The following is a 25,867-nucleotide window of genomic DNA, read 5'->3' as shown; positions in this document are numbered from 1 at the left end:
TATTACAGTTATTACAAGCTGCCTTGCCGTTGCTTAGTACTTTAGCTATTCACATTCTTGTAAGTTTTCAACCCCTCACGTAATAAGGGATAGAAGGAAATCTGTTTGCACTCTAAGCAGATCTCCAGTTTCCCTGCTTGGGGAAGAGGTGGTAGTAAACAATGCTTGCATTACCTGTTTAAGTCTGTTATAACAGCAGACAAGACTCCTCCGTGGAAGGAAACTAGCCACACCAGTGGCACTGGAGTATTCTTGCTCCTTCCGTGACCTTCCAGCATCTTAAAAAGACTATTTTGGTTCTTTTAACACGCTTATTAAATATTCTCCTTGGATTCAAATGAACAGGTCGAGAAGTAGTGCTGAAGTAATACTGGTGAAATTTTCAGAAATCAATCTCCTGTTTGCATAGAATATTTAATAATTACATGGTTATATGGAAAATTCAGTTAATTTGAGGTTTGTTTTTAAAAGATGTTTAGTGTATCTCTAGCACATTCTTACAGCTCCTCACTTAAAAAAAAAAAAAACCTCATCAAGGCTGGTTTAAGTGAAGAAAATAGAGGGGTGGGGAATGTGTGCTGTTTCCACCTGTCCATCAGCTCTCTTCTTCTTCTGCAGCGGACAAGACATGGTGAGCATCCTCCAGGTAGTACAGAACCTGATGCACGGAGATGAAGATGAGGAGCCCCAGAGTGCCCGGTAATGCAGGACGGTTGGCAGCTGTTCTTTGAAAGTATATGTGTTCTTGATTTTGATAGTGATTGCATTTTTTTTTTTAACGGTGATTGCATTCTTACAAGTTGCCAAAACAGAGCTGTGTTTCATTCACAGTTACGTATGATGTTAAAACAGTGTTCATTTCTTCCTTTTCAGAGAGACATTTAATGTATTTTGTATTGTAGGTAACATATTTCGCAAAAGGAAGGCACTCAAACTAAATCCTGTAGTTTCTCTGGCATCGTGTCTTAGAGAGGGGCTGGCAGAGGGACCAGAGAATACTGCTGTGTGCTTCATGCTTCCGCTTTGGACTGCTAAGAATTGCCACAGCCGAATCTGTTGGTGGCAGGCCACGTTGTCTGTGAATCATCCATTTATTTTTATTCATCTAACTTAGCTATTTATTTAGTTTCATGGTTAATTGTTTTAAATTTAATTTTGGGGGGACAGAAGTAATCATTCTCCTTTTTCAAATTTTAAAAGATAAAGAAAGAGTCTACAAAGGCAGTTTTCAGTCAGTGATGTGATGGCATATGTTACCTGAACCCAAAATTGATGTGAATTCTAAAATTACAGAGGCCTTGGATGAAAAGGGGCATTTCTTTCATAGTCTACCCCCCCTGAGCTTGTTCTCCTATATTCTTCAGAGATCCTTTATGTGTATGTGTACACAAGCAAAGTCTACGTTCCCTCCAGTATGTAAATACTCTCTATGTTGTTAGAGAGTTAGGTCTTAGAGTTCATCATTTATCAGTATACAAGGAGCTTTCACCTGTGAGAGCTATTTAGTTTTACTTTGGATGAATGAACCATATTTTATTTAACTAGTCTCCTGTTCAGGTTTACTGTTGCAAACGCTGCTGCCAGTAACTCTGTACATGTGTCATTTATCATATAAGCAAGTGCTTCTGGAGATTAAAGTCTTAAAAGTGGGATTTCTGAGCCAGATAGTTTGTATATTTGTAATTTTGATAGATATTGCCAAACTTCCCTCCGTGGAATTATGCCAGTTTATAGCCCCACCAGCAGTGCATGACAATATCTTTTTGCCCACACCTTGGCTGCAAGGCTCCTAGCAGACTTAAGGACTGTTGCCAAGCTGCAAGGTGAGAAATGATATGTCAGCATAATTTTAGTTTACATTTTTCTTATGAATCACGTTAAGGGTCTTTTTAATATGTTTTAAGGCCCGTTTATATTTCCTTTACTATGAAATATCCTTTGCCCGGTATCCTATCTCATTTTTTGGTTGTATTCTTATCAATTTACACTTACTCTTTATAAGGGAAATTAGTCCTTCCATTTTAATTATGCATAAAACAATACCTGGGGCGCCTGGGTGGCTCAGATGGTTAGGCGTCTGCCTTCGGCTCAGGTCATGATCCCAGGGTCCTAGGATCGAGTCCCGCATCGGGCTCCCTGCTCCTTGGGAGCCTGCTTCTCCCTCTGCCTCTCTCTCTCTCTCTCTCTGTCTCTCATGAATAAATAAATAAAATCTTTAAAAAAAAAAAAAAAGTCTGCCGCTGTCTGTGACCTACCGGCCGAAGCTTGAGCTTCAAGACCCTCCTCCTGAACTGACCCTTCCCAAAAGCCCCATAATTTTAGATTCATAATTTATGGTCTTTTACTTACAAGGGGGCCTCCAAAATGTATTATAGCCAAGCTCCATGAAACCAGAATCTGCCTTGGGATTTGGGTATTAAGGAAACTGTCAAAGTTACCTGTCCTGACTATCTCTTATTCACTGTGTGACGTTGAACCACTGACTTAACCTCTCTGAATAACCGCTTCCTTGTTCTGCTGGAACTCTTTCCTATTATGAGGCATAGACGAGACAAGCTATGGTGGGACAACTGAGGCCCCAGGACACAGAGCCAGCCAGAATTCGAACATGCTTTCTGAGTGCCCTGGGGAGGTCTAAACCCATCCGGGGGGCACCAGGTGAAAGGAGAGCATGAGGAGCGTGGGGCATGTGAGCTACACCTTGGAAGCGGAGTCTGTCTAATTTGGTCACCAGGTGCTGTAGGGAAGATAGCTGGGAGAGAGAAGGAGCTAAGACCTGGAGGGTGGTGTGTGCGTAGGTGTTTGTGTTGGAGGGGGCGGGTTGTGGGTTGCAAGGAACTGCTGGAGTCTGTCCACCCAGAGCCTCTCTCTCCTGGTGCCCTCACCTTTCCCCCACCCCATACTACACACAGGAGAAATTCGATCCATATTTCCACGATTCTGTTAATGATCCGTGCGTGCCTGGGTAAGAAGGCAGGGTGTCAGGGAGAATATTTCAGGATGTAAACACAGCCTGGGCAAAGATGCGGAACCGTGGCGGAATTTAGAGAACAGAAGGTTCTCTGTGATTGGAGTATGGGTTTGTGGGGGGCAGGACTGAGAGCCAATAGCCACACTTCCAAGGGGTTCAATGGCCTGGCCTGGGCTGGTATGCCAATGAGATCCTCCTGGAGCCAGTGAGGTCTGTGGGAGAGGACCACCGGTGCCCTCTGCAAGGAGAGCAGAGAGCTATGGAGGCAATCAGGTCACAGGCCTGCTGGGGCCAGGCTGGTGGGAAGCTACAGTAAGAAAGGACAGACGGGGCGCCTGGGTGGCTCAGTCGTTAAGCGTCTGCCTTCGGCTCAGGTCATGATCCTAGGGTCCTGGGATCGAGCCCCGCATCGGGCTCCCTGTTCCGCGGGAAGCCTGCTTCTCCCTCTCTCACTCCCCTTGCTTGTGTTCCCTCTCTTGCTGTGTCTCTCTCTGTCAAATAAATAAATAAAATCATTAAAAAAAAAAAAAAAAACCTGGTTCCCCTTGAATTTGCTGTATTGTTATAAACAGCTGTTCCATGTGGGGAATTGATCTTCATCTAATGAGTCTCTGAAAAAATTACTTTCTGCCCAGTGTACCTCAGCACTGTGCTCCATAGTTCTTAAGCTGGCATTTAATTAAAAAAAAAAAGAAAATTATTCACAGTTTGTATATTTAGTAGATATTCAATAAAAATAAGGATTTGAATTTTTAAAATCTTTTTGTTTTCCGGATTATCAGTACTTTCTATACATAAATTTCTTAAGTTTATCTGAATTTTTACCTTCTAGGCCATTAAGTGGATTTCAAGTCTGACAGATTTCTGTGAAAATACTGTGTCTTTAGGTTTTGTTTTATTGCTTTATTCATATTTTGAATAATACTCTTTTAATATAATTCATTTTGATTAACAGAATCCAGAATATTGGAGAACAAGGTCATATAGCTTTGCTGGGGCATAGTCTGGGAGCTTATATTTCAACTCTGGACAAAGAGAAGCTTAGAAAACTTATGACCAGGATACTTTCAGACACTACGTTATGGCTATGCAGAATTTTCAGGTAAGGACATATATGAGTTGGACACAGTTTTCTGGAGCTATGCTACCTAAGTTCATGTCTGCTTCTTCCCCTTCCTCCTGAAGGGTTGCTTAATCTCTGAATATCTGTTTCCCCATCTATTAAATGGGGAGAACAATATTTATGTCATGGTATTGTTACGAGGATTAAATGAGCAAAAGAATAAGCATATGTCAAGAGCCAAGAACATAAGCACATATAGTTTGGATAATGTCAGTTACTTGTTTTTAGGATTCCTGCTTGGCATATGTTGATAGAAGATAGAGTAGGAAAATGCTTCAGGTATTTTTAATCCAAATACTAGCTTGTGCTTTAGTAGAAGGGAAATGCTGCCATAAGGAATTTGAGTGTGTTATGAACTTGAAATTTGTTTCATGCTGTGATAATGTTGGCATTATTAAGGAATTATAGCAGGTGAGGAAGACATAGGACCAGTGGTATTTTTGTTTTTATGTTGTTACTTTTAAAGAAAAGGAATGTTTCCCTAACCCTGTAAGATTTAACTTGAGAGACTCGCTTTCAGATGTTGGGAAAGAGCTTGGCCTGGCAAGAGTATAAGTTTGCCTAACTGTATTGCAAAGGAGAAATTTTCTTCTATTCTAATATTCCACCACCTGTAATTGACATTCTCTCTCCTTTTCTAGAAAGCAGACCAAGAAGAGTAATCGGCCCCAGGCACATAATAGTGAAAGCAAAAGTTAGGCTGCCTAGCATTTTTGACAATTTTATTTACTTTGGATGTTTTAGGGCTGAAACTGCTAAGACTGAGCCACCCAGGTACCCGTCCTCTGTTCTTTATAACTTCCAGCTGTGAGGTGTGGTCAGCCATCTAAGATGAGGGTGATTCCTATCTTCCTTTGACTGTTCTAGGTGACAATTTCTAGGTTAAGAAAATAATTACTTCCAGGATAACCAAAGATAAGACCATACTGATATATGGCTGTCTCTTAACAGGTATGAAAATGGCTGCGCTTATTTCCACGAAGAAGAAAGAGAAGGACTTGCAAAGATTTGTAGGCTTGCTATTCATTCTCGTTACGAAGACTTTGTAGTCGATGGTTTCAATGTGTTATATAACAAAAAACCTGTCATATATCTTAGTGCTGCTGCTAGGCCTGGCCTGGGCCAGTACCTTTGTAATCAGGTAATGTGGTATACAGTGGATATTTTAAAGCAATTGTGTTTTGTTCTGTCCTGAAACTTTATAGTATGTAGACCCATTTCTTTAGCTGCAGTTTTTTTCAAATGAAAAGAAACATACACTTGTTTTGTCATTATCAGAAAATACATAAAGGTATATTAATTTTAGATATATATATGTGTCTGTGTGAAAAATATATATACATAAGAGAGCGCACGCACACGCAGGCAGGCGGTAAAGGGAGAGGGAGAGAGGGAATCTTAAGTAGGCTCCATACTCAGCGTGGAGCCTGACATGGGGCTCAGTCTCACAACCCTGAGATCATGACCTGAGCTGAAATCAAGAGTTGGACACTTAACCAACTGAGCCTCCCAGGCACGCTGTGTGTGTGTGTGTGTGTGTGTGTGTGTGTTTATTTTTTTAGTTGCCCAAAGGCAACCACAGTCAATGTTTTTTTTCCCCAGACTTTAATCAAAGAGTTTTTACATGGTTATGTCTGGCTTTTTTCACTTAGTGTTATAACAGGTACATATGCTGTTTCAACAGTTCTTCCAAGTACAGTTTATTTTTAATATCTTCATAATACTCCTTCAAGTGACAGTATGGTATTTTAACTACTGTTTCCCTTTTGGGCAATTAAAGTGTTCACATTCTTTTATTTTCTCTGACCATTTTCAGGTAATGCTCTTTGCATAGGATTATTCTGGACATCTTTGTGTGTAAAGCTTTTTCTATATTTAGAAAATATTTTCTAGATTATATAGATTTTCAGAGTCTATCTAGAATTGCTAGATCAAAGAGCATTACCATTTTTGAATTTCATGGTACATGTAGCCCAATTAGGGGGCTACAAAAAAATGTTCAGCCTCTTGGCCAACATTGTTTTAAAACCCATAGGATTGGAGGGTTTGTCTTTTGTAAGATGGAGAAATCCTGGGGTGATACATGGGGGAAACTCTGGGACCTAAGTTGATTATGAGCTGTGGTCACTGGTGGCAAGAAATTATGTCCTCTTTTTTTTTTTTTTTTTTTTAAGATTTTACTTATTTATGAGAGAGAGCAGAGGGAGGAGCAGAGGAAGAGGTACAACAGACTCCATGCTGAGCGCGGAACCCAACACAGGGCTTGATCTCACAACCCTGAGCTCATGACCCGGGCTGAAACCAAGAGTCAGATACTTAACTGGCTGAGCCACCAGGCACCCCTTATGTCCTCTTTTTGAGTGTGTATAGAATGAGCAGATTTATAATATCCTTACAGGAACCTGGAATAAATTACTTCCTGAGTATCTACTACAGGCCAGGTTCTTATGGACTCAAAGTTGTCTTGGGACAGCAGTCCAGTCTTCAGACTCCATATGGGGGTGGGGGTGTACCTGGCTGGCTCAGTCACAAGAGCATGCAACTCCTGATCTCAGGGTCATGAGTTCAAGCCCCACATTGAGTGTAGAACTTACTTAAAAAAAAAAAAGCTTTATAAAGGTATTTCAATAAGTGAGAAAGGCAGATGGCAAAATATATATAAGATGGTCATATTCATGTTTTTGAAAGTGTTTATGTGTGAGGTGCGTGGTTGGCTCAGTCAGTAGAGCATGCGACTCTTGATCTTGGGGTCGTGAGTTCAAGTCCTACATTGGGCGCAGAACTTGCTTTAAAAAAATAAAGTGTATATGTATATGTTTTTCATACCAAAAAAATATATAAATACTTAGAAAATATTTAGAAGGTTTTATACTAACCTCTTAACAGTAGTGGCTTGATGGCTTATGGGGTGGGAGGGCATTTTCACTTTTTTTATTTTTTTTGAAGATTTTATTTATTTGACAGAGACACAGTGAGAGAGGGAACACAAGCAGGGAGAGTGGGAGAGGGAGAAGCAGGCTTCCCGCCGAGCAGGGAGCCCGACATGGGGCTCGATCCCAGGACCCTGGGATCATGACCTGAGCCGAAGGCAGATGCTTAACAACTGAGCCACCCAGGCACCCCGGCATTTTCACTTTAAACTTCTTTATTTTTTATTGTGTGTTTTACTTGGGCTTCAGTTTCATAATTTAAAAAGAAAAGGAAGAAAGTGTGCTTATTAAATTTTTGGTCTCGAAATGGTGCTACCAAGTCTTAGTTACACAGAACAATATGCTGCAACTGTTTAAAAATTTCTAAAACTATAAACTCAAGGATTTGGAAGCTAAAAATAAAGAATATAAAATTTATTTGAGGGCGCCTGGGTGGCTCAGTCATTAAGCGTCTGCCTTCGGCTCAGGTCATGATCTCAGGGTCCTGGGATTGAGCCCCACACTGGGCTCCCTGCTCTGCAGGAAACCTGCTTCTCCCTCTCCCACTCCCCCTGCTTGTGTTCCCTCTCTCGCTATGTCTTTCTCTGTCAAATAAATAAAATCTTTAAAAAAAATGTATTTGATAATTACTATCTCCATTCATAACACTGACTTCATTTCTTTTAAGAAATGTACATCTGCTAATCCATATTTATTGCTTCTTAGGGAGTGGGTGGATCCATAAATGAGATTCTGTTCTTTGAATGCCTTTTGCTGGTGTTATTTATTACTAATGCTTGGAGGAAGGATCCTAAATTATCTCTCAAAATGCTTAGAGCTTGGTTATTTCTTGGTTTGGAAAAGTGTTTTTATTTTTTGGTATATTCTGGAATATAACAAAGATAGTTACTCATTTAGAACATGAGTTGATAGTTACTTATTTCGTCCACACAGAGAATATTACATTGTCTATATCTTCTTAAAAGAATCTCAGCGCCTGTTTAGCTTAGTCCGTTAAGTGTCTGCCTTCAGCTCAGGTCATGATCCTGGGGTCCTGGGATTGAGCCCCACATCAGGCTTCTTGCTCAGCCAGGAGCTTGCTTCTCTCTCTCCCTCTGCCACTCCCCTGCTTGTGCTGTCTCACGAGTGTGCACTCTCCCAAATAAATAAATAAAATCTTTAAAAAAAGAATCTCTGCTCCTGGAAATTCACCTTTTTTTTTTTTAAGATTTTATTTATTTATTTGAGAGAGAGAGAGAGCCCAAGAGGGGGTAGGGTCAGAGGGAGAAGCAGACTCCCTGCTCAGCAGGGAGCCCGATGTGGGACTCGATCCCGGGACTCCGGGATCATGACCTGAGCCGAAGGCAGTCGCTTAACCAACTGAGCCACCCAGGCGCCCCACCCTTTTTTTAAACTTGACTTTCTAGATGTCCTTCAACATCTGTTTATAATATTAAGAGTTCCTAAGGAGAGAGATTGTTTAAAAAAGAGTAATTGTGACTTTTCTTAGAGCCACATTCTTTAGGGGGCATAAATGAATGGTGACAAAGCTCTTTCTTAAAAAATTGTATGTTTGTTCTTGCAGCTCGGGTTGCCCTTCCCCTGCTTATGTCGTGTGCCATGTAACACTATGTTTGGATCCCAGCATCAGATGGTGAGTTGTCTTTTTGGTTTGTAAAATAATATGGAATTGTGTTTTGAAACCATGTCTTCCTTTCAACTGAATTCTGTTTGCTGGCCTCCAGATAATTATTAGCTTCTTCATTTATCGCTTATATCTTCTTGTTGTATAATATGTGCTTACGGGTTTGAATGTCCATGAAGGTTGGCTGGCATATAGGTCAGAAACACCTGCCTCTTAAGGAATCTTGTCATTACTATATCACCTGCTTTAAGTAGAAACATGGGAGTCTAGTTAAGCACCAGAAATTTCTTCTAAAGCTCGTCCTTTGAAAGGTTATCGTTGTCTGGATTTGTGAATGGCAGATTTTTAAAAATGTGAGATTGGAGGGTGCCTGGGTGGCTCAGTTGGTTAAGCGACTGCCTTCGGCTCAGGTCATGATCCCGGAGTCCCAGGATCGAGTCCCTCATCGGGGCTCCCTGCTCAGCAGGGAGTCTGCTTCTCCCTCTGACCCTCTTCCCTCTCGGGCTCTCTCTCTCTCTATCTCATTCTCTCTCTCAAATAAGTAAATAAAATCTTTAAAAAAAAATGTGGGATTGGAATTGGATTCTGCTTTTTTTTCTTAAATTTAAAAAATTTTTTAATTTAAATTAAATTAATTAACATAGTGTATTATTAGTTTCAGTGGTAGAGGTCAGTGATTCCTCAGTCTTATATAGCATCCAGGGCTCATTACATCATGTGCCCTCCTTAATGCCCATCACCCAGTTACCCTATTCCCCACCCACCTCCCCTCCAGCAATCTTCAGTTTGTTTCCTATGATTAAGAGTCTCTTATGGTTTGTCTCCCTCTCTGATTTCATCTTGTTTTATTTTTCCCTCCCTCCCCCTATTCTGCTTATTTTTAGACATTCAAGTGTTAAGCCTTCCCATACTGAAGCCAGAAACAAAAGGGATAGGTTTTAGGGTTCCGTGCTTCTTTTTCCAAGGTAGTTTGATCTTCTGGTTTGGATACATCAATGAGTAATACTAGAAATAAATTTTTGGCTATTTTGGGGGGGGATTGAGAGAATATTTTCTTTAAACATAAGTATTTAAAACTAGAGAAATATTTGTCCTGTATATATGCAGTTTTTAACTTTGATCTCATTTAACTGATTTTTGTAGTTAGTCTTCAAGGGAAACTATTTGATTTTTATCTCTGTGATTAGAGAAAATAGAAAAATGGTCAAGAATAAGAACTGAGGACGCCTGGGTGGCTCAGTTGGTTAAGTGACTGCCTTCGGCTCAGGTCATGGTCCTGGAGTCCCGGGATTGAGTCCCGCATTGGGCTCCCTGCTCAGCGGGGAGTCTGCTTCTCCCTCTGACCCTCTTCCCTCTCATGCTCTCTATCTCTCATTCTCTCTCTCTCTCAAATAAATAAATAAAATCTCTATAAAAAAAAAAAGGAATAAGAATTGAGGGGCACCTGGATGGCTCAGTTGGTTAGGCGTCCAACTTTTGATTGTAGCTCAGGTCTTGATCTCAGGGTCATGAGTTCAAGCCCCATGTTGGGCTCCACACTGGGTGTGGAGCCTACTTAAAAAAAAAAAAAAAAAAGACTTACTGATTTGCATGATTAATTTTGAGAGTCATCTGCTTCTTTTGTAAGTTCTAATTTTTTATTGTATAGCTTTTATGCTCGTTGCTTCATGTTTTTGTGGTTTGCCTTTTCACCTAGGATGTTGCCTTCCTGGAGAAGCTGATTAAAGATGATATAGAACGTGGAAAACTGCCCCTTTTGCTTGTAGCAAATGCTGGTAGGTATTATGAACTGAATCTCCCATTTTAGACATATGAGAGAAAGACTAGGTACTTAGCCTAAAAAAAAGTCTAAAGAAATGTTTGTGCACCACATGTTTAAGGTAGTTTGTGTCAGCATCGTGTGAGAATTATAATACTACACTTGGCTCCTTAGACTCCCTTTAATTGTTGGTTTGGGGAGTTACTTTGTTGATGTGTGTCCTTTCTCATTTAGGTTGTAAGTACTTCTCTCTCGTGTGCCTTTTTTCTAAATGGAATTTTAAAATGTCATACTTAAATGTGCACCTTGAGCATGGCAGTTCAACAACTACTTTCTGCTGTGCTTCCCTCATTGTATTCAGCATTGTACTTGAAGCTCTAGACAGTGCATAAGGCAAGGAAAATAATGACATGACACACATACTAGAAAGAATTAACTGTCTTTACTTGCAGATGGCCTTATTATCTAGTTAGAAGGTCCTAAGGAAACTACAGAAAAGCCATTAGAACAATAAGCAAATTGATCAAGGGTTGCAGGATTTCTGTATACCAGCAATGAACCATTGAAATTGAATTAAAAATGCCATTCAAAAAAATGAAAACTTTATGGATAAATTTAACAAAATATATGCAAGATTTGTACACTGAAAACTACAAATATTGCTGAGAGAAATTCAAGAAAACCCAAATGAATGGAATGATACAGGATATGCACCTGTGGAAAGACTCAATATTATGAAGTCTGATTTCCCCAAATTAATCTGTAGATTGTACAGATCAGCCCCTATCAAAATTTCAGCAGGCTACAATTTCTTACAGAAGCTGATAAGCTGATTCTAAAATTTATATGGAAATACAGAGGATGTGAAGGATAGCCAAAATAATTTTGACAAAGAACAAAATTCAAAGGCTATCTGGCTTTTAGACTTAATATAAAGCTGCAGATAATCAGGACACTGTGGGATTAATTGAAGACGGTAGAGTTTAGAAATAGACTCACATGTATAGGGTCACTTGTTACAAAGATGCCAAGGTATTTCAAGGAAAGAAAGGTGGGTCTTTTCCACCAGTGGTCTTTGAACTAGCGGATATCCACATGGGAAAAAAAAAAATTGAACCTTAACCCTTACTTCACTCTATGTACAAAAATTTTTTATGAATGATTTATTGACCTAAACCTGGCAAAGGAACCACTTGGATTGGTTGTGTTTGTTGGCAGTTGGTGAGGATATGCAACCTTATTAGGTGGGATTCTGTTAACTGGAAGTTTAGGATGGTCGGGAGAATGCACGAGTTCCGTTTTACTTATGCTCTGTGAAGAGGGAGCTGCCTACCCAACCTGTAGCATAAACAGATTCATCAAGGGGACAGGTTAAAGCATTCAGTATATTTAAACTGACTTTAGCATATTAAAACAAAGAACCTCTTGTATTGGGTTAAAAAAAACCCTGCAAATTTATCTGTGTACACTTAGAATAAACATACCTAAATAACCCAGAAAATGACAAAAAGCAAGTGTGGAAAAGGGTATCTTGGGCACATAGTGACAGAACGAAAGTACTGTAGCCGTGTTAGTGTGAGATAAGTAGACTCCACACTAATTATATAAATTCATGTAATCCACTAAGACATAGTAGTTAAGAATGCTAATGAACGTAACTGAAAAATATAAAGGAAAACCTGAGGAAAAATTGATAAAATACAAGTATAAGTTGACAAACCCACCATCTTAGAGACTTGAATATATTTCTCCTGAAGGAATATCAGGTATATAGAAAAAAGCATATAGAGGTTTTAAGTAATAGTATTAACAAGCTTGCTTCTATACATACATACATAAAATGGAGAATATGCACACTTCAGAATTTGAATAACCAACTTGTAAAAGTTGATTTTAAGCCGGTTCACATAGAAAATCTCAGTAAAATAGAATGTTACTTCCTTCTTAGAGATAACGTATTTAAAAGCTTTTATCATGCTGTAAAGACTCAGAAAGTATTTGTTGCTTTCAGTATCCTTTTTTGTGTGTTTTATCCTAGGAACTGCGGCAGTAGGGCACACAGATAAGATTGGACGTTTGAAAGAACTCTGTGAGCAGTATGGCATATGGCTTCATGTGGAGGGGTGAGTGGAGGGTGAGGTTGGCTCCGTGGTGGGCCTGTAGGCAGTGCTCATCAAGAGTGGGCATCCAGGCTCTTACTTTTTGTAACATTTATCTCTAAAGGCTCACTGGGTTCCATAGTAAAGGTAACAAAATAGCCCAAAGTGGCGTGAGCGAGAAGAGATTTTACTGGCTCATGTAACTAAAAAGATGGTGTTAGGATTATTTTAGGCACAGCATCAGCCAGGGCTCAGCATCTTCCTCTCTCCACCCTCTCCCCCAGTCACTTGGCCTAATTTCCTCTTTGGTGCCTCCATTTATAGATAGACTTTCCTATTTTGGTGCAGAGTAGTTGCAGGGGCTCCAGCTTGCTTTCCAGGTTTGTGTCCTGAGGGTCACAAGTCCCAGCAAAAGTCTCCTACTGAGCCCATCACCATGGCCAGGGAAATGTAACACTTCCATAGTTCAGTGATTTGCCCACCTCTGGAGCAGGTGTCTCCTCCACCCAAAGCTGTGGTCTGATGGGGGAGATTGGGGTGGTTTCCCAGAAGGCCTTAGGGGAGGATACGGGGCAGCCGCTCCACAAATCCATCCCCAGCATGCCATAGGAGCTGGGTTATTTTGTCCCTCTCGGAAAGAGTTGATGACTAGAAAATCTTTTATATGAAAGATATAAAACAAGACACCCATTACATCACATCAGTAGGTGATATCCCGTGAAACACATTTGATTAAAGCACATTTTCAAGGTTTTGCTGAAATTGGTATATGCCACATTTTCTGTTAATATAAACACTTATAACCCGGCTGAAAAACATTTAAAATGTCAGCTTGAAACAACACAGCTTTTTTTTTTTTTTTAAAGTATAAACTTAGTGAATAAGCAGCAATAAATAATTTGTGTTTTTTTTCCAGTGTGAATCTGGCAACCTTGGTTCTAGGTTATGTCTCCTCATCAGTTCTGGTATGTGATTGATTTACTAAATACTGTGTTTTTAAGAAGGAATTTAAAATCACTTAATCCCCGAGGCGCCTGGGTGGCTCAGTTGGTTAAGCATCCAACTCTTGATTTTGGCTCTAGTCTTGATCTCAGGGTCGTGGGTTCAAGCCTCATGTTGGGCTCTGTGCTGGGCATGGAGCCTACTTAAGAAAAAAACAAAACCAGAAACAATCCCTGATGGCTTTTCATGTTTTTATGAATGGAGGAGGGTGTTGGGTTTAGTGTATTCTGATGGTCTCTAACAAAAAGTTGTTTTCTCTCTGGTAGGCTGCAACCAAATGTGACAGCATGACACTGACTCCGGGTCCATGGCTGGGTTTGCCGGCTGTCCCTGCAGTCACCCTTTATAAACACGACGATCCTGCCTTGGTAAGCTCACTCTCACTGGGAGGGACTGGGGAGTGGCTAATAATCATTAGTGAGTCTGGGAGCAAAATAGGGAAAAAGTGGAAAGTTTCCTTAATGCCAATTCTGTGACTTTTTTATCAAAAAAATGTTTCTAATGTAAGTGAAACAATACTGTATACGTTTTTCTCTTTATTCTCCTCATAGGCCCCCGTGTGTATGAGGAACTTTTTATGATATTTTATGACTGTGTAATATTCTGTTACTTAAATACGGCAATTTAATCATTCTCCATTTGTCAACTTTTAGGATGTTTTCAAATTTTTGTTACTAAAATAATGAGCATCTTTCTGTATTTCAAATTATTTCCTTAGACTATGTCCCCAGAAGTGACGTTACTATTAAAAGTAGTTAAAGCTCTTGATCCCCATTGTCTAGAAGGTTGTAACATACTTTTTCTAAGAAGTGGTTCTTAAGAGTAGATCAGTTAGTGATAGGCCTATGCAAAATAAGCTTTAAGTGATTCTTACTAAAACGGTTAATGTCTTGCTCAGTCAATAGTGGCCAGGTGTTTGAGGATACTCAGAACAGCCTTGGAAGGGGCTTCCTCTTGAGTGCCTGAGAGTTCTGGCTGTGGGGCACGACCCATCTGGATTCTCATCCTGGCTTTGCCACACCTGAGCCGTGAGCCCTTGAAAGCAAGTTCTCTGACCTAGGTTGTCTAGAATACTTCCCTCATGGGGCTGTTAGATGGTCAGATGAATAAGGCAAGCCAAGTGCCTGGCATAGCATCTGAACTGTACTAAGTGCAGAGGAAATGGTAACTAGATAATTCTGCTGTGTGTCTTCACTGGCTTTGATCGCTAAAACCATATTGGCTTTTTTTAGACTTTAGTTGCCGGTCTTACATCAAACAAGCCAGCAGACAAACTCCGTGCCCTGCCACTGTGGTTGTCTTTACAGTACTTGGGCCTCGATGGGATTGTGGAGAGGATTAAGCATGCCTGCCAACTGGTGAGTAGAAACCTCAAGTTTAAATGAGCCACCAGGGGCGCCTGGGTGGCTCAGTCGTTAAGCATCTGCCTTCGGCTCGGGTCATGATCCCAGGGTCCTGGGATCGAGCCCCGCATCGGGCTCCCTGCTCCGCGGGAAGCCTGCTTCTCCCTCTCCCAGTCCCCCTGTTTGTGTTCCCTCTCTTGCTGTGTCTCTTTCTGTCAAATTAATAAAAATCTTTACAGAAATAAAAATAAAAAATAAATGAGCCACCAATACTCTGTGGCAAAAGCAGTGACGGAAAACTGCCTCAGTGCCTCAGCCACCGTCCATGACCTTGTTGTCTGGATTTGGCTTCTCATAAGCAAGCAGATTGCATGCGTACATTTTCTGTGTGGAGTTCTGGGAGGGACTGCTGGGGTCTCCCAGCGATTGTGGCCACATGAAATGAGATTAGATGAATGCCCATGTCAGCATAGGATGAGAAAAGAAATCACAAGATGAGAGCCAAGGAGTGAAGGAAGCAAAAGGGGGTGGGAGGTAAATGTGGCCCCTGTCTCTTGAGGGGGAAGGAAATATGGCCACTGGGGGTTAATGGTGGATGGGCTGCGTGTTTTTAATTCCAACTGGCTTGGGCTCCCTAATGGCAAGGCTCTAGGGACAGTTCTATAATTCTCCTGTATGAGGTGTTCTTGTGAAAATGTGTCATTATGCTCTAGTTTAGAAAGCAAAGAAAGTCATGTTTATGCAGTTTGAGCTGAGTCTGAAAGCTTGCCGTCGCCTCTCTTAAGTCTGTTGGCTTACGTGGTAGACGGGGGTGATGTAATAAGAGATTGTTAGGAGGCCTGAATGAGCGCATACGTGTAAGGCTCTCACAGTAGTGCTTGATCACATGCAGATGGATTTAAAAATAAATCTTTGTTTTAAATGTGTTCTGTGGAATCAGTACTTCCTCATGTGACATTTTTATGTTTAGGGGAAATTCGTATCTTTGTGTCACCGTAGCAGCTGTCTTTGGGTTTGTAACGTCAGGATCGTGCATCCTAACACTCCTTTCTCATGCAGCAGAAACACTGTAAATGAAGTAGTTTGATTTTTACATGAGATAATTTCAAGATTTGTGTTCATTAGGTTTACAAAAGCACATTTAAAGAAAAAATTTTGTCACTGGACTGTCAGCTTACGTCTTGAGGTTTGGTTATTCAGAAGGGGAGGCCTTTATTGCCGTGGTAACTTAGTCACTTTGGGGAAGGTCTGGGCATCAGGGGAGGGCTCTGCAATTCCCTTTGGCTTACAGAGCACAGGAAGATAATGAGACATTAACTACCAAACCCTTGAGGTCACTGCAGCTCTGTCTACCTGCAAGCAAACGCTGTAGCTGGTCACAGGGCTGCTGACCATCTCTGATGGCCTGTCGCTGACTCCCCGCTGCTCCCAGCATGTGGGAACCTGCCGGGAAATGTAGCACGTGTGGTCACCTGTATGTTCATGCCTCCTAGCCCATCCGTGGGGGCAGAAATCTGTATCCTCCTCCTGGCTTCCTCCCATCATCTTCGTCGTCATTGTCCTCCTCATCTGCCTGGGAAGCAGTTAGTATTTGCTCAGTGCAAAGCACTATGCCGCGCACTGTGCATGCACGGTTTCATTTGCACTTCCTAGGATATGAAGTCCACTGGTGACAGCATACTAAGAAGTAGTTTTCATGAGGGGTTTTCCAGTGTCTAACACTCAGTAAATAACTGTGAATGAATGAATCCCAACCCCATAACGTAGATGCTTTTTTATCCCCACATCAATAATGAGAGACCTCGGATTGAGATTACAATAGAACGATGAGGGGCGCCTGGGTGGCTCAGTCGTTAAGCGTCTGCCTTCGGTTTAGGTCATGATCCCAGGGTCCTGGGATCGAGCCCCACGTTGGGCTCCCGCTCGGCAAGAAGCCTGCTTCTCCCTCTCCCACTCCCCCTGCTTGTGTTCCCTCTCTCACTGTGTCTCTGTCAAATAAATCTTTAAAAAACAACAATAGAATGATGAGGAGGTAAGTCATCACACACACGTGATGCACACGGTGTTCTGGAGACTGTTTCCAGGCACCTGACACAACAACCCTGTCAGATAGCTACTCTCCTCATTTTATCATTGAGGGACCTGAAGCACAGAGAGGCTGAATAAGGTGTCCAAAGTCATAGCTAGTAAGTGGCAGATGGACTTACTCCTTGTCCCACAGGTGAGATTTTGAACTCAGATGTGCTTATTCCAGACCCCATGCTCTGAACAGCTCCTCATTTATCTTTGCTCTTCCTTCCCCAGGATCAGGTTCTGTGTCTTGCGCATATTTGCACTCAGTAGTTCTGTGGGGTTTTTTTGAGCTTTAATTGGCATATAACATTATATCAGTTTCAGGTGTACAACACGATGAGTCAATATTTATGTATATTGGGAAATAATCACCACAGTTACAAGTCCAGTTAGCACATGTCACCATACATTATTACGGAATTATCTCTTGTGATGAGGACTTTTAAGATTTACTCTTAGCAATTTTCAGATATGCAGTATAGTGTTATGAACTGTAGTCACCATGCTGAACATGACATCCCTGTGACTTACTTATTTTACAACTGGAGATTTGTATCTTTAAGCCACCTTTACCCATTTTTCCCACCTCCCACCCCCTGCCTCTGGCAGCCACCAGTCTGTCTGGGAGTTATGAGCTTGTGGGGTTTTTTGTTTTGTTTTAGATTCCATATATAAGTGATATCATACACTATTTGTCTTTCTCTTTCTGATTTATTTCACTTAGCAAGCATAAGGTCCTGAAGGTCCATTCATGTTGTCACAAATGGCAAGATTTCATTCTTTTTTATGGTGAATAATACTTCCTTGTGTATGTATATTACATACCACATTTTCTTTATTCATCCATCCATTGATGGACACTCAAGTTGTTTCTCTATCTTGGCTATTGTAAATAATGCTGCAGTGAACATGGGGGAGGGGGTGCAGATATCTTTTCAAATTGGTGTTTTTGCTTTGTTTGGATAAATACCCAGATGTGGAATTGCTGAATCATAAGGTGGTTCTATTTTTAAATTTTTGAGGAACCTCCATACTCTTTTCCATAGGGGCTATGCCAGTTTGCTTTCCTACCAATAGTGCTCTGGGGTTCCCTTTTCTCCACATTCTTGCCCACATTTGTTACTTCTTTTCTCTTTGATACTAGCCATTCTGACAGGTGTGAGGTGATATCTCATTGTGGTTTTGATTTGCATTTCCCTGATGATAAGTGATACTGAGCATCTCTTCATGTGTCTCTTGGCCATCTGGATATCTTCTTTGGAAAAAAATCTCTATTCAGATCTTCTTCCCATTGTTTAATCAGATTTTAGTTTTTTGCTCTTGAGTTGTAGGAGTTGTATATATTTCGGACATTAACTCCTTGTCAGGTAAATTATTTGCAAATATCTCCTCCCATTCAGTAGGCTGACTTTTCATATTGATGGTGGTTTCCTTTGCTGTGCGGAAGCTTTTTAGTTTGGTATAGTAGTTGGTTTTTGCATTTGTGGCCATGTACTGAGTAGGTTTTGAAAGAATGAATGACTTATGTTGCTAATATGACAAATTCACATATGTCTTATTAGAAAAAGCCTTTCTGGAAGCACTGCATGTAACTTGCAACCGAAAGATCGGGGAATGTTTGCAGTTGTTGAAAAGCAAGAATTGGCAGCCTACCTGAGGAGCCACCAGGTGACAGATGGCTTTATCTGCCTGAGATCCTTGTTTGTAGGCCTGCAAAAATCCTCCTGAAAACCATTTCTTAATATGTTATGTTGACCTAGTGAAATTATAAGTAATTATTAAATACATATAATTTAATGAAATTACGGTAATCACAAGCTGTTGTTTCTCTTTTGCAGAGTCAACGGTTACAAGAAAGTTTGAAGAAAGTGAACCACATCAAAATCTTGGTACAGTATATAATTTGATCTGTTTTTGAAGTAAATAGCTTAAGTTCAAGTTAGAATGATCTCCAGATTTGATGCATTTCAGTGTAATTGTGACAATTCTAGTAAAACCACATTCTTTGGATGAGAATCATGCACATCCTGATGACCTACCTCTACAGAAAGCACAAACCCCAGAAATTTGTACCATTTGCTGAACCCCTTTGGTGCTTTTCATATAATATTTGTAATTTTATTCTGTTAAAATTTAGAAATGCACAAACACTGTTGACCACCTGACCAGTGATTTTAAAACACCCATCTTCCTGATATGAAAAGTCATTTTGTCTCTCACAGTGTTTTGGATGACTTTTTCTGAAACCTTCTGACACTAGAATTTTCATTTGCACAGAGTGGGGAGTAAGGAAAAGATAAGCACGTGACCTTGCTCTTGTCTTCCCTTGGTATCTCCCTAAAAGATGCCAGACTCTATCAGAGAGTGCTGTCTTGGGGTAATTACTGGACAAGGAGATGAGGATTTAGCAGGGCTAATAACCAAGTATCAGTTCAGGCTTGAGTGTTTTCATGTTTTGCTTCATTGTATTTTAGAATTTCAGAAAATATAGGTCAGATTCTAATTTAAACAGGGTCACTGGGTGCTGCATTACACAATTAAGTGCAAAACTAATACGTGAGTTAATTTGGGGTTCAAGTTATAGCGTTGATTTCCGTTTTAGTACACAGTTTGCTTTAAGTGCCTGAGAGGGGGGCTGCTCGTCATTGCCTTCAGAGTAGGAGTTTGGAGCCTATTCAGTTGACCTGAGATGACCCAAGTTCTAGTTTGGAAGAGGAGAGTGGCCCATTGGAGAAGCAGAGGGATGCATGTAAGTCAGGAGACTTGGGTTCTCATTTCAGCCATACCACCGAGGCCCTGTGACATTGAGTCATTCTCTTAACTGCCTAAGCCTGTGAGCTCAGTTGTCAGTGAAGGTATGTTGGTTGGACTCCTTTAGTAAACAGAGAAGCCCAGACTATGGACTAGCATGAGCAAGATGGCAGGAATCAAGGCAGTGCTGGGCCAGTGGACTTTCTGTCCCTCCCTCACTGAGCCCACTCGGGCTCTCATGTCCTCTCTCCCTCCTCCTCCTCCAAGCTGGGAGATTCTGCTGGTGCTGGTTAATCACCAGTGGGTTTGGGGCATCTGTGTAAAGCCAGGGAACCCTGCTCCATCCCTCCCTCCAGTGGATGCTTTTCTCAGGAAAGGTACAACCACCGGCCAACCCCTTGCAGCACTGAGGCTTCGGTAACAGCCTTCATCACAGCTGCTGGGTGTGAGATGCGTGCTGTGTGCCGTGCACAGCACTGAGCACGGGGGTTCTCTCATTTACCCCTCACCGTAGTCCCCTGCGTGTCTGCTCTTCCTTCTCGCTGGAAGCACTGTTCCTTTCCATTCTTTTCAAGACTCATTTCTTACCCTTCAGATCTTAGTTCAAATATCATGTCTTCAGGGGCGCCTGGATGGCTCAGTCAGTTGAGCATCCGACTTTTGATTTCAGCTCAGGTCATGATCTCAGGGTCCTGGGATCAAGCCCTGCATTGGGCTCCCTGCTCAGCAGGGAGTCTGCTTGAGGATTCTCTCTCTTCCTCTCCCGCTGCCCCTCCCCTGCTCACTCACACTCTCTCTCAAATAAATAAATCTTAAAAACAACCAAAAAACCCACCAAATATCATGTCTTCAGAGAGGCCTTGCCTGGCTGTCCTATGTGAGCCAGCCCTGCCACTGTCCATCACTCTGTCCCCTGGGTGTGTCCTTCATTGCAGTTCTTGGTACCTGAGACTGTGTGTTCCTTGTCTTTCTTTGTAGAAGCTCTGTATAGGCAGGGACTTTTGTCTTTTGGTTTTTTCATAGTGTGCCAAGTTTAGTATTTGGCCTAGAGTAGGTATTTAAGTGTGAATGAATAAATCTAATCTGTGAGTGGGTCGCAGTGGCTGTCTCCTCCTTGCTGGTGAGGAAGCAGTACCAGAGCAGTTCAGTGACTTGCTCGGGCCACACGGCTAGGACGCTGTGGAGCTGGGATTCACACCGCAAGGCCTGTGTTCTGAACCAGTGGGCCATTCTGTCCCCGGTTGGTTTTCAGGAGAACTTAGTATTTGTCCTGCTTCAGGGACTTGTTACAAAGGGCAGATCAGATAATGTATGAAAAAGCAAGTGAAGATTGTAGGGCATCACAAAATCCTGGTCATTATTAAATGGCTTTTGTTCTTGCCACAGTTTTTGTGTGGTGTTCCCATAGATCCCCAGTCATTGAGTCCTCACGGGATGTCACTGCAGTGGAGTGATGTTACTTCTGTCTCTCTTCACTGTGGTTACGTGTCCCGAGTCTCATCATAGTAGGTGGCAGGGCCGGGACTTGAAGCCAGGGTGTTGGAGACGAGCTGTGTCTGCAGCATAGACGCGCTTCCGGGCTCAGCAGCCCCGGGCCCCTTCCCACTGCTGGGAGGCCTGGGGCAGCTGCTGGGTCCGTGGGCCGGTGCCCGTCCTCCCAGCAGCCGAGTCGTGGGCTGTCTGCCTGCCTCTCCTGGGCACCTCCGGGGCGGAGGTGGGGGTTCTAATGTTTCACCCTTGCCCCTGAAAAAAAACCGCAGAATGCCCCCGGGCTCCGCTTACATGTCTGCTGGCCTTTAAGATCGTCTCCATCCTTAGGGTCCTGCTCCTTCGACCGTGGTCGAAAATCCTCGGATTTTCTAAAACTCCTGCTTGGACTTGGGCTTATTAAACTTGAGGGTTCTTTTTTTTCTTCCCCCTGATCAATTGTGTCAAGTTTGTTTTTGCAGATATGACCTCTTTCTCCGGTCTCACCTCTGGACCTTGAGTTGGCAGCATAGTGAACCTTGCCGCTCCGTGTGCCATGCACCCCTCTGACTCGTCCCAGCGCTGCCTCTGCTGCTGCTGCCTCGTGAGCTGCTCCAGGCCTTTCTTTGCTCCTGAGCTGCCAGGCATCTGCATCAGCCATTCGCTGGGTTTTTACTTTCGGTGACAACTTCTGCCTTCTGGCATGTTCTTTCTAGTTCTTATTCAAGTCGGTGCCTCCTTTTCGGTCTTTTTTTTTTTTTTTTTGTTTCTGGTCTTCATTTTTCTATTTGAGCATGGTTGTTATCGTCTATTTCTGAATTTCTGATTGTTGCTTTAGTATTTCCGTTCTTGGATCACCCCTGGACCATGTCTGCTGACTCCTGCCTGTGTGGATGTGTCATAACCTGTCACTGAGGGCTAGATGTTTTTGCCTGTGTGACTGGCCAGGTCCGTCTCTGTCAGTTCCACAGCTTTAGGACTCCTGCACCACATGGGACATCAAGCCCGCTGTGGTGCACACCTACCTGATGCTTTGCTCTCTCATGAGAGAATTTTTTTCTCCCTCTGTAGACAGAGCCTCATGTGGCAGTAAGCCCTCTTGCTGGTCAGCAGGTGGTTTTTCTCTCCCTCTTTTCACCTGGAGCATCCTTCAAGGGTCCCGGATTTATGTGCCCTTTACTGCCATCCGCACATGGGCCTGAAGACTCTAGATGTTAAAGCCAGGTTCCCGTACCTGCTCCCCTCCCTCCAGCGCCTGCTCAGCCAACAATATTCTTTGCTTTCTCTTCTTTCTAGATAAACTGTTTTTGTGAGCCTAGCTGTGGTTTAAAAGTTTTTTTGGTTATCAGGATATTTAATCCAGCATTTCAGTCTGCCATGTGCTAGAAGCAGAATTCTGTGTACATAACCCTGGACAGTATTTCTCATGCACTGACATTTGAGACCACCAAGCTCAAAGAAATAGGAAACCAAAGACTGTATTAAACTATATATAGAAGTCTCGGCACTCAGATCATCCTGCCTTATCCTAAGTGAGGATGGGGGAATGGCTGTAGAATTTTGTTGCTTTTGTTTCTGTTTCCTTCTTGGGTTTACTCCATTCTATTTAGGTATTAAGCCCCTCCAGCTTTACAAGTATTAATAGATTTATTTGTTTATGTGAAAGTCAAAGGAGATGATAGGTGAGCACAGGAATCAGCTCAATAAGTTGGTAGATTGGATACACATCTTGCTTGCTCTGAATCACATCCAAAGGCAGATGCTTAACGATTGAGCCACGCAGGTGCCCCTGCACATTAGCATTTCTGTCATGGAGACCTCATCTGCAGAGCCTTGGAAGATAGGTTTGAGGGTTTTGTTGTTGTTGTTTTTAAAGATTTTATTTATTTGAGAGAACACGAGCAGGGGGAAGGGCTGAGGGAGAGGGAGAAACAGATTCCCCTCTGAGCAGGGAGCCCGACACGGGGCTCGATCCCAGGACCCTGGGATCATGACCTGAGCCGAAGGCAGACGCCTAACCGACTGAGCCACCCAGGCGCCCTGGAACATAGGTTTTATGACTAGAATTGTTGAATGCTCAGAGATCTTCTGTCCCTGTGTGTCATATTCTGTCAAGGGCATTGCTGTTCCCTTTGTATCCTGACCCTGTGGTGGAGCTGAGGGCCAGCTGTGTGTTTGTTCAATGGTGAGCATGAACTTCATGCTGGCTTATCTTAATGCAGTGAATGTTTTTGTCTGTAATGAAATCCATTAATGAAGTTAGTCATCTGACCCCTGTTCCCGAATATAAGGACCGTTTCAGTGATTGAGAAAATATGAAGCTTCAGAAGCTCTAGACTGTGTTTATCTTCTTGCCAGCAGGACTTACATCCTGTTCTGAGAGATTTACAAAGTGAGAAGAATACTATGTCTGTGAATATAATATATGTTGCAGTCAGGGGCACCCAGCTGGGTGGCTCGGTCGGTTAGGTGTCCAACTCTTGGTTTTGGCTCAGGTCATGATCTCAAGAGTCGTGAGATTGAGCCCCGTGTCGGGCGCCACACTGGGCATGGAGTGTATTCTTCCCACCTCCCTGACACCCCCCCGCCCCAGCTTTTTCTCTAAAATCTAAAAAAAATTTGCAGTCAGTCCTGCTTGAGTTAGCATAATTTCTAGATTCTTGAAAGCTTAGCTCTCCCAACACTGATTCTGGTTATACTTTTTCCTTGCCTCCTTTGATCTTTAATGGCAGGCTTATGTTTATTATTATAGTTACCTCCTGCTTTAATTTCAGCATGCCAGTGTCAGATGTTATAATTCAGGGGCAGTGTATTTTTAGAACCGGCTTAGAGTTATTTCTAGGAATTTTCCTAAACCCTTGATTGTTGTTTCTGTAGCAACTGAAATTAATTTTATGTTAAGAAAATACGCTTATCTCTAGCCTGTTTTTCCAAACTCCGTTTTATTTTGCAGGTGTTGGGGTTTCATGTTACTTGGTAATATCAGATTGATTTTTCAGGTGGAAGATGAGCTCAGCTCTCCAGTAGTGGTGTTCAGGTTTTTCCAGGAATTACCGGGTTCAGGTAAGGGATTCTAAAAAGAGTTATTTTTGTACTTGTGTTTAAGGGCTTTGAATTTTAAACCATTTCAACAGATAGAGTCTAAAATATTTTGACTGCTAAAATCTTCAGTCATCGTTTCAGAAAATGTTAACAATTTTCAGGGGCGCCTGATTTTGGCTCAGGTCATGATCTCCCCTCCCCCCGGGGTGTAGAGCCTGCTTAAAATTCTCTCCCTCTCCTTCGGTCCCTCCCTCCCTCCACTCTTGTGCATGTTTGCTGTCTATCCAAAAATAGTAATAATAATTTTCACAAAAACTCCCGGCCTAAATGCCTTAGCCTTTTACTGGTAGTTTCCTGTGATCCAACCAGTGGTTTCCAAATGCCAGTCCCTGGACTCGTGTTAGAATGAGTGGGTAAGAGTCCCTTGAAAAGAGAGGTCTGGATGCATATGTATATACAACCTAGTGAATCAGAGTATCTGAGGTAGGGCCCCTAAATCTCTCTTTTATTTTTTTTTGTTCTTATCACAGTTTATTTTTTTAAGTAGTTTAAAATACTATGTAAACACACAGTAGAGACATTGGCAGTTGAGATTGGGAATGACCTGAGGCTATTTTTAAAGGATGCCCCAAGCGCCCCCACCCTAGTCCAGGTTTTTCTCACCTGGACACAGCCACGGTCCCCACCAAACTGACCTCTCACCTCCGTGTACTGTACACGCCCCATTCGGGACCATTCTCTGCATGCAGAGCGGGTGGTGGTACATGTGGGAGTCCCGTTGTGGCCTGTCGCTGCCCAGACCCTTCAGTATCTTACTATTTCTGTTGAATTAAGTCCAAGCTCTGTACCTTGTGAGGCCTGTGGGGTCTAGCCTTTGCCATTTTCTCTGACTTCCTTTTAGGCCACCTCTTCTCTTGATCATTGTGCTTTAGTCAGACTGGTCTTCTCTGAGTTTCTAGAACATTCTGCACTGTCCTAGAGCAAGACGTTTGCACTTGCTGTTCCCTTTGCCTCAAGCACATTGCCTTCACTCTTCTTCTGGCTGGCTCCCTGTCACCATTCAGGTCTCCATAATGTCCAGCCTCCTCAGAGAGGCCTTTCCTGTCTGTCCTGTCTAAAGTGACTGTATCAGAGTCCCTACCTTTTTTCATGGCACTAGCTAGCAACAGTATATGGTGATTTCATTTCTTTCTTTACAGTGTTTCTTCAATAGAATATAAACAGCAGGATGCCAGAAACCTTGTCTGCCTTATATCCCACGTGCCCAGCACAGCACCTGGCACAAGCAGGCACCCAGACCATTTGAATGAAAGGAGGATAATTCTGTTGTGAGGCCCACTCTGGGTGCTCTTGGGTTCCCTGATTTACCTCGCACAGTGGTTAATAGACTAGTTGGTAACTTAAAATGTTATACTTTCATTTCCTCTCAAAGTTCTTGAAAGAAAGACTTTTTGTTTTTTTTTTTAAAGGTTTTATTTATTTGTCAGAGAGAGAGAGTACAAGCAGGGGGAGCAGCAGGCAGAGGGAGAAGCAGCTTCCCGCTGAGGAGGGAGCCCGATGCAGGGCTCGATCCCAGGACCCCGAAAGAAAGACTTCTTAAATGAAATTAAGAATTCTATTTGTGAGACTATATTCAAGCATTATATTTTTCATGAGGAAAAAAGTTGTGGAAGCTTAAGATAC

General features: G+C 42.2%; 1 protein-coding gene and 1 non-coding gene across 5 annotated transcripts in view; both read left to right on the top strand.

Annotated features, from left to right (window-relative positions):
* The window catches only part of PDXDC1 (pyridoxal dependent decarboxylase domain containing 1), a 52,041-nt gene that overhangs the window by 17,278 nt on the left and 8,896 nt on the right, over positions 1-25,867 (top strand). For all 4 annotated transcript variants that reach the window (XM_028117458.2, XM_028117457.2, XM_028117459.2 and 1 more), the window contains 11 exons: positions 619-699; positions 3,927-4,073; positions 5,046-5,235; positions 8,589-8,657; positions 10,345-10,423; positions 12,446-12,530; positions 13,423-13,471; positions 13,775-13,876; positions 14,741-14,866; positions 18,763-18,813; positions 24,142-24,205. In XM_028117458.2, the coding sequence (XP_027973259.1) occupies positions 619-699; positions 3,927-4,073; positions 5,046-5,235; positions 8,589-8,657; positions 10,345-10,423; positions 12,446-12,530; positions 13,423-13,471; positions 13,775-13,876; positions 14,741-14,866; positions 18,763-18,813; positions 24,142-24,205 (1,043 nt within the window). The remainder of the gene's footprint in view (positions 1-618; positions 700-3,926; positions 4,074-5,045; positions 5,236-8,588; positions 8,658-10,344; positions 10,424-12,445; positions 12,531-13,422; positions 13,472-13,774; positions 13,877-14,740; positions 14,867-18,762; positions 18,814-24,141; positions 24,206-25,867) is intronic.
* LOC114219967 (small nucleolar RNA SNORD45) lies at positions 1,231-1,300 on the top strand. The gene has a single exon (XR_003611498.1). It is a non-coding gene; the product is annotated as a small nucleolar RNA SNORD45 (small nucleolar RNA).

This window comes from Eumetopias jubatus, unplaced genomic scaffold (genome assembly GCF_037043125.1).
Source record: "Eumetopias jubatus isolate StellerSeaLion01/CBP00866 unplaced genomic scaffold, mEumJub1_p1.0 scaffold_12, whole genome shotgun sequence".
Taxonomy (NCBI): domain Eukaryota; kingdom Metazoa; phylum Chordata; class Mammalia; order Carnivora; family Otariidae; genus Eumetopias; species Eumetopias jubatus.
Note: the sequence above shows the minus strand (reverse complement) of the source record. Positions and strands in the feature narration are given on the sequence as shown.